Below are 11,042 nucleotides of genomic sequence, written 5' to 3'. Positions count from 1 at the left end.
ACGAAAATAATGACGTCACAATTTACACTATCACTAAAACATTGATAAACAGGTGATAGGTTTACAAGGTGCAAGCACAAAGACGTTTAAGCAGGGATACGGTCAATATTACGTCCAAATAAAACGTTTAGAGTGCAATGTTGTTCTTCAAAAACACTAAAAACATTCAGAATTTTGAAACAATGTATCTTCATTGGCAATTGTTAGAAGTTTTCGGCGCTTCAACAAACCGAAGTCAAATCTTACACAAGCGCGTAAGAAAGAAACAGCGATAAATAGAAAAAAACATATAGCACGCTAGAGTATCGGCTGAAGCCCGGCAAATTTGGGTGCAAAACTCATAAAACGATACATCCACAAAACAGCATAAAATCGTAATAATTAAAGCATCACCGTGGTCTCAAAACCAACGTATGTTAAATGTTGTGAAGGTTTTGGCGTAAATTGTAACGTAATAACCACTGCGTTTATGTACTTTCAAGGCACTTGCCAAAGTATGACTCGAAGTAGACAATAGAGTTGTATTGTTTGGTGTTCGACAGGACGGGATTGTTTGTTTATTTGTTCATTGTATTTAGCAAAATGACTGAAGTTGCGCTACTCAGGGTTTACTTTTGTATTTGTTTCAAATCATGAAACATAGTTTTGGGTTCTGCGAGTTGGTCTTAGTTCTAAATCAGGCCACTGCACCACGTCGAGGTGCCAACTCTCGCAGTGGGTCTCTCGTTAGGTGGCAGTGTAGAGACCCTCGTCTGGCGCAGAACCAGGCCGAGACGAGGAAGAGACACTGGTCCATTTGCCAAAAAAAAATTCACTGCAAATGGACGCCTAGATCATACCTCTGCACTTACGCGTAAACATATATGTTGCCAATCATTCAAAATTGTTTTGGATTGATTGTTTGATTTTCCATAATACATGTATAAATTCCATTACGATTTTCCAATTTGTTTTGCTTTCTGTAAGTCCTGAACAAGAAAGGAGATTAATTTTGTATTAAATTATTTGTAAAGTCACCCTTCAATATTCCAGAATAAGAATCTTCACAAATTGTGCCGCATCTAAAAAACAAAAACATATGTTAGTTGTGAAATAAAAACAACCAATTCCGCCGTTTCAATCTTCATCCAAAAATCTGCAAAACAAAATAGACAGTGTTAGTTTGTGACGTAACAATATACAATGCTCAGCTTGAAAACTCGTTCCATAATCAGCATTTCCAGTTCCTTGGTCTTATACAGGCAGACTCTGTCACTATGACCCTGTACTTGTGAATGCTAGCTTCTGACGATGGCGGCCCGATTTGCCTGACTGACTTTACCACGAAGCAGATCGCAGTATTCAGTAAAACTAAACTGGATCTGAGTTCGCAGCGCCGAGTTAAAGAAAGAATATAAAAACCAAACCCATCACATTCACATCAATATAATCTAAGTTAAGTAACCAATTTAAAATTACATTTACCAAATAAGGAAGGAAGAGTTAACGCCTATACCGCGACGTGTTTTCGCAACAAATTAAACCTAGAAAGATTTTTACACAACAAATAAACATTTAAAATATTCAGGTTCTAAGTATGTTAAACTACCTCAAAGTTTTGGTTCTAATTTCAAAGTAGTATATTAAACTACTTTTAGGTTCAAATGCAAGTAGTATATTAAACTACTGATTTCAAGCAGTATTTTAAACTGCGTAAAGGTTCGAACAAGTTGGTTTCCTGTAGAAAAGAGAGGGTGGTTAGTTTCTTAACTTTAGCAAGTTGCCACTAAAAGTTAGTCGTGGACAACTAAAATATTATTTCATGCAAAAGTGACCACCAATAGTTAGTTATGGTCACTAAAAATAATTTTGTAATTGACAAGTTGCCACTATGGTTAGGTGTGGTCATCAAAAATCCCAAAATAACCACCAATGGTTAGTTGTGGTCAGAAAAATTGCAAAGTGACCATCAATGGTTAGATGTGGTCACCAAAAAATCCCAAAATAACCACCAATGGTTAGATGTGGTCAGAAAAAATCCCAAAATAACCACCAATAGTTAGATGTGGTCACCAAAATCCCAAAATACCCACCAATAGTTAGATGTGGTCAAAAAATCCCAAAGTAACCACCAATGGTTAGTTGTGGTCAAAAAGTACCAAAATAACCACCAATGGTTAGTTGTGGCCACCAAAAATCCCAAAGTGACCACCAATGGTTAGTTGTGGCCACCAAAAAATCCCAAAGTAACCACCAATGGTTAGATGTGGTCACCAAAAAATCCCAAAGTGACCACCAATGGTTAGTTGTGGCCACCAAAAAATCCCGAAGTAACCACCAATGGTTAGATGTGGTCACCAAAAAATCCCAAAGTGACCACCAATGGTTAGTTGTGGCCACCAAAAAATCCCAAAGTAACCACCAATGGTTAGTTGTGGTCACAGAAAAATCCTTGGTCCCTACGATTGAACCAGTTTAGAACGCAGTCCAATCGTGTTTAAGTTCAAGCCACTTGTGTTTTATATAAATCATAAAACTGTTCTTCGTTCATCTGGTACATGATTGCTTGAACTTCCATCGAATCGTACATGATTGGTTGAACTTCTATCGAATCGTACATGATTGGTTGTTCATCTTCTTCAGTGCAATTTGCACCTAACGTTATTAAGCCTAACTCACAAACATTCCCACACAAACATACTTGTGGAACCGCCATCGTCCTGCGCGCCCCTATATAATGCCGCCGCAACTAGATAACAAACAAAAACAAGAACAAACAACTTCTGAGCTCGCTATCTATCTGACTTCTCCGCAACATTTAGCCTATGAAAAGTAAAATGTGAGGCTGCCGCGCCTGGCAGTGTAAACTTCACCAAAAGCAAAGTTATGAAACAAACAGAGCTTTTAAGTGGGTTTATAAGGCCGAGTCAACAAGGAATGCGAGATTTGCTTAAGTAGGGAATATTATAACATTAGTATTATAAAATATAAAACAAAAGCAGACTGCATATGTGAAACCATGTTTAAAACCTGTGGAAAAATGTACCTGCAAAAAAGTACCTGTGGAAAAAATACACGAGCTGCAAGAACCGCTGGGTGGCAGGAATCGCCACAAGAACAAAGAAGATGTGCATCTGCATGACATCGCAACCCAACCGCAGTCCAGGGTCTTCTTATGGAAGAATAAACCGCGAGTGGGCTGTTCAGCCAATACAGATGTACGGCACTGACGAAACAGTGCGACACCAAGCGACAGATCCCTACTTTACAATGCGCTCAAGCTTATGACAAAAAGGGAAGACACGGAAAAGCCACGTTATACAAAGCGACAACAAATAGAACAGACAAAAAATGGACACTGCCTCAAACAACAACATCATCATCAAAGACGGACCCTCCCGAATTCAGACATGTTTAGGGGGGAATTGAAAACATCCTTAAGGTATTTTTAGCCGGCGTGCTCGCGAACCTTTCCTCTCCACTCTCCAACCGGCCCATTCGTCCGACGGATAGCGAAGTTTACTAGGAACGCCTTCACCGGTACCCGTCTCCGGTGGAATTTTGACTCCTGGGATCAAACTCTGGTGGAATTTGAACCCCAGCGGGCCTGGGTGGGTGATGGCGACGTGTTTCTAGCCCTAGATTTTAACGCTAAAGTTTAACGCGCCGCGCCTAACTAAACCCATAACTAAGAGGGAATGCGGCGTGCGAACCCATAAAAGCCCCAGCCTAACTATTCTAACCCTAGTTATCGGTGCTACAACTACATAAACTTAATTGCGACTTAATTTGTAGCACCAAAAAAAACAAAAATAACTTAGGCCTCCAATCCGCTGGACCTGACAATGACGAATGGAGGCCCAGCGCAAGTTAGCATAGAGTTATGGGCCTAGGTGGAAATCTCGCATTCAATGTTGACTATAACGCAGCAGTCTCCTATTAATAACTGACAGCCCGTAATTTTGAAGTTAATGATGTGATGAAGGTTTGGAGGCGAAATGTTGGATCTGAAGAATCTGAAAGAGAGAAAATAAATTAAGATCGAGGTTTTGTTGCATGGCCACAGAATAAATATGTTAGTATATTTAGCATAGGTCCAAATTTCAAACATATGTAAACTACATTGTTTTGTGAGTGGTGATTGTGTTTGCCTACTGTTTTGCTGGGCAGTATGAGAAGATAAAACAAACATAGGCAATGCACTTGTTCAATGGAATTCAGGTTTAGACCAGTGGATCCTAGCTTTGCCTGCCACCACACAAGTTGTGACCATCACACAAGGTAATTAATAATAGGCTGTTCAATGTTACACCGAAACAAGCAAATTGAAGCAAAATTTAAGGAAGGGCGTGTTTAAAATTTAAACCAGTGTTCTAACTTAGCAAGGTTGACTCACAAAAACTGAATATATTTTCTCACCTTGAAGCTTGTAGAAATTCCGAGGTTAAACTTGTTTGAACGAACAGCAACAAAATCCCGAATCGCCTGCACAAAACATATTCGTTATTATCAAATACGAACTACACCGGTACAGAAATGTGTCTATTAAGTGGTAAAATCTCAAAAGCTGCTATATGTAAAAACGGACATGTTATCGACTGTTAGTTCCAATTGCTGAATGGTAACCAAAACAACTGCTTTTAATTGCTAACAGTGATATTATTCAGTTGGTAAAGAGCGAATTTTTGGAGTTTAGAAGGAGGTGCCCGTTTATCGCCGTAAGAAGAATACAAACTCGGTCAAAACTTACTTTCAGCCTCAACAATCGTCGCCTAGATAACAGAAAAGCCGCGCTACGTCATGCCACGTGGTTCTGTTCTATTCATTTCATCACAGCAACCTGAAAAAAACATGAAAGTTTAATAAATAAAGCATGACAAATTAAGAATGCTGTTTAAAAAGTGGATTTATACCAGTTTTAAAGCACGGAGTTGAACCGCTTGTCATACGGGTTCAGGTTCGGTTCGGGTTCACTTCGTTTTGTTTTTAAGGGTTCGGGTTCGGTTCAGGTTTTTAAAAATGTATATTTTCGGGTTCGGGTTTTGTTCCGGTTTGGGCAAATTATCAGGTCCGAACCGGTTTGCAGTTTTAAACCGGTTCAAATTTTCATTCGTCTTCCTGGCCTTATCAAACCCCACAAGATTTTTGACCGTGCACTGTTATTTTTGACACGCCCAATAAGTGCTATCTCGCGTATTCTTAAGTGCGCTGTTTTGAAAAAAAATCACAAAATATAAAACAGACTGCATTTTTTACTGGTTCAGTTCCGGTTCGGGTCCAACGCCAAACAAAATATAGGGTTCAACTCCGGTTCGGGTTTTTGGAAAATCGTAAATAGCGGTTCGGGTTCGGTTCGGGTTTAATGAAATTAACCGCTCAAACCGGTTCGCGGGTTCGGGTTCAGTTCCGGTTCGACTCCCTGTTTTAAAGTGTGTCATTCTATTCGCTTCAGTGCTTGCTTACAATTACAAAAGTTTATGACAGCATCACACAGTGTTGTTTGATAATAATCTCTTAAGTGAATGAAAGTGTTCGTTCGTATAAAGTGGAAACAGCACAAACCTGTTTTATTGTCGCTGCATCACAGGACGCTGTTTGATGCGATGAAGGATTAAGTTGATGTTGTTCAGCTGCTGATGCAGAGTTTCCGCTGAGAACACAGCTCCATCTAGTGACAAAATATTTGTTTAACTGAAAGTTATTTGTGTTAGTGAAAAATCTGCAACTGAATTTATCGAAGTATGGTGTAATGTGACGTAGCTGTCCATGGTGTGCAAAAAGGAATTAAATGTTTAATAAAAATATGACATTTCATTGATTTTTTGCTGCTGTAATATGTTTTTTGTTTCGTTATTATTACGTGCATGTACGGTCACAAAATCACATTGCGAATGTTTAAAACCTTTTTGGTTCAACGTAAGAAGCTTCTCTGCAAACACAGTCGGTTTTAACGTGAATATGTGCAGGACAGGGCGATAGTAATCATGACAGGAGCTGCAAAGTAGACGTAATAACTCACTAATCCAAATTTCCGATATATCGGATGAGTCCACCGTGCCGAACGAACGTAGACATGTTCCCATGACAACAGTGATGACGTCACTGCCGTTGTGTGTCCGTCTGTGAAAGATAAATTCGAATTTACAAATTATGTCGGAGGTCGGCAACTTGCAACACGGATACTTACATTTAAGTTGGACGCACAACTTTGATTCAAGCAGAATGCCACAACGACAAGTTATTGCGAACACAGAAATAAACACATTTGTGGGGTTCGTATGTTTAAGTCCAGCCGTCGCTGGTTCGTAAAAAGGCCGTTTTGCAACATAACATATAAATAAGCACTTTTGGGGGATTGTTACTATTCCGTCAGCTGTTGCAGCGATTTGAAAACTATTGCCAACCGTCGTTGGCCAAATAAGGGACATTTTCATGATATATCAACAATTGTACTGTTTGAAAAGCAAATTTCACATTGTAACATTACAAATTGCATTTGGTGAATTCGTTTATCGTCAGCAATCGCTGCGTTTTGAAAAATTATCTCCAGTCGTCGCTGGGTTTAAAAGGGAACATTTTCTCAGTAACACAAACCTGTGCATTGTGCAACAAGACGTTTTAAAGCCCAGAAACTTTTTCACATTATAACAGGACATCATGCATTTGGAGAATTCATTTATCGTCAGCAATCGCTGCGTTTAGAAAATTATCGCCAGCAATCGCTGGGTTAAAAAGGGGCACGTGCAAAAAATAAACATTTGACAAAAAACACATTTACGTTTTTAGGCCCAGAAACTTTATCGTCAGCAGACGCTGCGTTTTAAAAAGAGGCCTTTATAATAAAGAAACCAAACAAACAATAAAACAAATAAACGTACGTTGCTTTCTTTCTCGTGACACTGTATTTTGCTGCAATCTAGCCTCGTGCTGTTCTATTGTCTGTCTGATGTTAAATAAACTCAACTTTCTCAACTTTGCACAAACAGATCAACTTCTCAGAATACCGTCCGCATTACAAGACCGTGCACAGCCCTGCAACACGAATACGCAGGTGCAACGTTGAACAACCAGGTGTTGGGGGTTGGGGGGGATTTGCGCAAATTAACGTGCAGAGGGGAATTCCCGAACACCGGAACCGGAAACTGGTTTCAGCGACCGAGAATTTTCACGCAACACCAAAATCAATCAACGACACAAACTACTCAATATTCAGAAAAATCTACTGTTTGTGTAACTCCTTACTATAAGCTTCCGTTTAACATTAATGCTTTGCAGTAAATCAATACTCAAATCTGACTTTAGTAAAGTGCATAAAATACTGAACCTTTAGCTATTTCATTAAACCTTCACTGACGCTTGTGCTTGCCTAAAGAACCGGCCGCCGTACAATGAACAACATTTTTCGCGCGCAGAAAGTTCAAGTCCATTGCGTATAATGTTGATACGCATGTTGCAGCCCCAGTTGAATGTCCGTAATGTTTTGGGATAGATAAAGTGACTTTGTGAGTCCATGTCCATTGCGTACTATGCTTCAGTCACAACATACTGGCCATGGTGTTTTAAAACGGTGATCGTGTGACTTTGCGAGCCCAAGTCCGTTGAAAAAATGCCTCTATAGATATGTCACCATCGTTTTCAATGTCCATTTGAAACGTAGATGTGATTTTGTAGGTGAAAGTTCATGGTGTAAAACCCATGCGCGTACGTTATCAACATCTCAACTGTCTGATGTGGTACGGGATGATAATAATTTGACTTGCAAGTCTGAGCCCGGATCTGGTGCTTTATTGTCGACTGGACCAGAGGTGTTCTGTTGACAAAGTGGAATAAATATTTTATGTTACGCACTATACAGCTTGGTACAATATTAAATAAACCAGAAAGTTAAATCGCAAAAAACACATTAAAACAAGAATTAGGATTTTAAACCAGTTTCGCAAAACCGTTTGTTTTTATAAGAACTAACTAACGCAACTTAAAACATACATTACGTTACCATTACAAAACTATTGGTGGCAGAAAAACAACTAATCCTAATTTAAATAAACGCACGTTGCGCTGTTTTAAATTAAGCAAGCGCGACATTTTGCTTTGCACTGAGCCGCGAGAGGCTGCTACAACACGTGGAGACGCAAGTAAAACACGTGGCCGAATCTGATTGGCTGCTTAACCCGGAAGCACACAAAAATCTCACAATCAGCCTGAAACTCGAAATACTTGGCAACCATCGCTTATTGCGCATGGAGGGAATACCTTCGGTGATTGGCTTAATTTGTCACGTGACTGTTCTGCGCATACCAAGTATTGTTACGTCATTTATGCAACGCGTGGTTGGAGAAGAAATTGCGCAACAACTATTGGGGCTTAACAAGTGTAATGGTTCAGAAAAAAATGAGTTTTTAGTGTGATAATTATTTTGCAACTTAAGCATTTTTTAACTAAGGCAAGTTATGGTTTACTGCATTACAAAAATAAAACGCATCCCCTAACGTGCAAACACCACCTTTAAATTAACATGATGCGGCTAAATTTAACACAATATTTTTTACAACAATCTACTTCAAACAACTTAACACTGTGTTTCGGTATACGTTTAATTTCTAATTAAAAAAAGAGCAAGCCTTGTCACAATAAAATAACTAAACAACGCTTCGCTACATTTTCCTGTAAACAACATATTTAACGCAACTATTTTTGATATATCACTGATGATGGCATGAGCATTTGCCGAAACGTTTGAACAATAAAGCATGTCGCTTTTAACGTCTATTTGGGCCGTTATTTTCACCATTAAACTTATGAACAGATCCGTATATAGTGTTCTATTTTTGATATGTCTGTTATTTACAACAATTATATCCACAGCACTATATTAAAGCTTCCTTTATAACACGTTTTAGTTTTAAACAAACTCGAGACAACCAGCATTAATTGGTAAATCAGTTAGGACGCGGGACATTAAAAGTATTTAAAACAATATTAACACTTAGTTATTTCAGTCAATCTCAGATTCATTGTAAAGGAATTAGGTACAACATGATTACATTACACACGCAAACATAAACCCACCTTTATCCGTAGGTCGTTGCTCAAAAGGGAAAATGGCCAACTTGTCGCTTGCGTCCATTTGTTTGTTGGTCGACTTAAACTTGAATGTCTGCATTTATAATTTGCAATATATCAAGTATCTTAGAATATATAATAGGTATTTTCAAAAATTACAACTATACAAAACTGAAATCATTATGTACGCTACAATACAAACGCGCTAAGCAAGATTTAGAATCAAAACTATCGCGATCAACAACAAAAAACATAAAAAAAACATAACTTACTTAAAATTGTACACAGCATACGGCGCAGGTCGTTTAATGCAGTTAATTCATCAGCATTTAATACTGTTGAACATTTTGCAGCCTCAAAATCAGCAGCATAACCTGAAACCATTCAAGTAACTGTGGATTAACATTCAGTCTTTCCTCTCCTTCAAGCTGCCAGCGACAAAATTGCAACAACACTGGATTGCTTGAAACGCAAAAAGCGAGTTTATCAGCGAAAAGCGCCGATCGCCTGAAAACAGCGCCGATTAGGGATTGCTTGCACAACGTGCCATTGTTATGTCACAGAGCAACTGTTTTGTAGAACGTGGCTATAGTTTAATGCCTAACTTGTCTAAATCTTATTAAAACGTTACCCACAAAACGTTTACAAAATACAAAGCATATTAACTTATTTGGCATTCAGCTAACAGTTATAATTTAATTGGCAACCAAGCATTTACAACATCTACAAATAATACATTTACTTAAATATAACATAATGCGACAAACAAACTCCCAAAAACGATCAAAAATCCTTTCCGTGCAGTTTGCCATAATTTCAAAAAAAGGCGAAATATTTTTCCACCTTCTAATAAACTTTCCAAAATCAATTCGCAATTGTCCACATTATTATTCTCAATTACGTGGTTAGCTATTTTGACTAACTTACTAAACGGTACTTTTGCGAAATTTATGTTTCGAATATATTCTTGGTATAAAAATGTAACATTTTAAAACTTACTACTGTTAAAATAGTTTTCAAAAAATGTTTGTGTTTATCAATCGTTTAATCTCTGAACCACACATGAATGATTGCTTCGAAATACAACATAAGTTACCTGAAACTTCCGCCATTTTCCACCTCCCGTCGGACAACCTGTCGACTCCGGCGCATCATTTCAAGAAGAAGAACGACGTACCTGACATTTTGTCACGTGATCTCGTACAATAAAAATGCATGAATTAATAGATATCAAATACACACCCGAAACAAGTATTGTATTTTGTCATTACATCTTAATTCCGTTCCTGGGTCATCTTTAGAAATGTTTAGCTAATTTTAAAGTCGGCATTAATCACAATTTAACTGCCGGTAAAAGTAGCCTATAGCATTTTTTCAGTGTGCTTTTTGCCATAACCTATATTGAAATCAATAACTTTGCCAAAAATAGTTAATCTGAAAAGAAATGTTTCTACGTACAAAAACATATTTGTTGTAGGGGCTAGGGAATAAGGATAAACCCATTTCTGTATTTGGCTTTTTAGATTTCAAATGTTTTTGCATAAAGTAGCTATTTTTTGACAAATAAAGAAGGCTAGGCTATTTTGGAAATGGTATTGGTTACTTACTGGAGTTATGTAATAAAACTGAAAGCTAGCTTTTATTGTGTTCTTGGTGTGTGTTTTTGGTGTATATACATATTGAACAGCGAATGCGAATATTTTGGGCAAGAATTACATGTAGGCTATGTTACGTTCGAATTTACCCAAGGAGACTTAAAAACGCAGCAGCAAAATATGTAAAGTTAAGCGTGTCAAGTTAAATAGTTAAAAAGAAACATCAATTATTCGTTTATTGTATTTGCAAAATTAAAACATAGTTACGCACGAAGTAGCACTCGTTGATGCGTTTCCATATCTTATGTGACGTCACAAAAGACAATAGACGGTAGCGAAAAAAAGTCCCGAACAGGAAACTTCGCAAACAATTTCGTTGTGTCCCGTGACTTTTTTGTCTGACCC

General features: G+C 38.0%; 1 protein-coding gene and 2 long non-coding RNA genes across 3 annotated transcripts; all 3 read right to left on the bottom strand.

Annotated features, from left to right (window-relative positions):
* Positions 1-3,364: 3,364 nt before the first annotated feature.
* Positions 3,365-4,800, bottom strand: LOC145205418 (uncharacterized). Its single transcript, XR_013853650.1, has 3 exons — positions 4,730-4,800; positions 4,399-4,464; positions 3,365-3,995 (listed from the first exon to the last, which is right to left on the bottom strand). It is a non-coding gene; the product is annotated as an uncharacterized LOC145205418 (long non-coding RNA).
* Positions 4,801-5,549: 749 nt separating this feature from the next.
* Positions 5,550-6,552, bottom strand: LOC145205532 (uncharacterized). The gene is made up of 3 exons (XM_080078268.1): positions 6,167-6,552; positions 5,999-6,099; positions 5,550-5,647 (listed from the first exon to the last, which is right to left on the bottom strand). The coding sequence occupies exons 1-3, from the start codon at positions 6,411-6,413 to the stop codon at positions 5,606-5,608; spliced, it is 390 nt and encodes a 129-aa protein (XP_079934394.1). The 5' UTR covers positions 6,414-6,552; the 3' UTR covers positions 5,550-5,605.
* A 709-nt stretch (positions 6,553-7,261) lies between these two features.
* Positions 7,262-10,202, bottom strand: LOC145205533 (uncharacterized). Its single transcript, XR_013853682.1, has 4 exons — positions 10,139-10,202; positions 9,315-9,416; positions 9,049-9,136; positions 7,262-7,789 (listed from the first exon to the last, which is right to left on the bottom strand). It is a non-coding gene; the product is annotated as an uncharacterized LOC145205533 (long non-coding RNA).
* Between the last annotated feature and the right edge of the window lie 840 nt (positions 10,203-11,042).

This window comes from Phallusia mammillata, chromosome 8 (genome assembly GCF_965637545.1).
Source record: "Phallusia mammillata chromosome 8, kaPhaMamm4.hap1.1, whole genome shotgun sequence".
In the NCBI taxonomy this organism is placed as follows: Eukaryota; Metazoa; Chordata; class Ascidiacea; order Phlebobranchia; family Ascidiidae; genus Phallusia; species Phallusia mammillata.
Note: the sequence above shows the minus strand (reverse complement) of the source record. Positions and strands in the feature narration are given on the sequence as shown.

What these genes read in the sequence shown, in the direction of transcription:
- LOC145205532 (XM_080078268.1), bottom strand. Translation starts at nt 6,413, where the DNA reads ATGAAAATGTCCCTTATTTGGCCAACGACGGTTGGCAATAGTTTTCAA. An exon ending in GTTGTGCGTCCAACTTAAAT is followed by an intron (nt 6,100 to 6,166) that starts GTAAGTATCCGT and finishes TATCTTTCACAG; the next exon opens with ACGGACACACAACGGCAGTG. An exon ending in TATATCGGAAATTTGGATTA is followed by an intron (nt 5,648 to 5,998) that starts GTGAGTTATTAC and finishes TTTTGTCACTAG; the next exon opens with ATGGAGCTGTGTTCTCAGCG.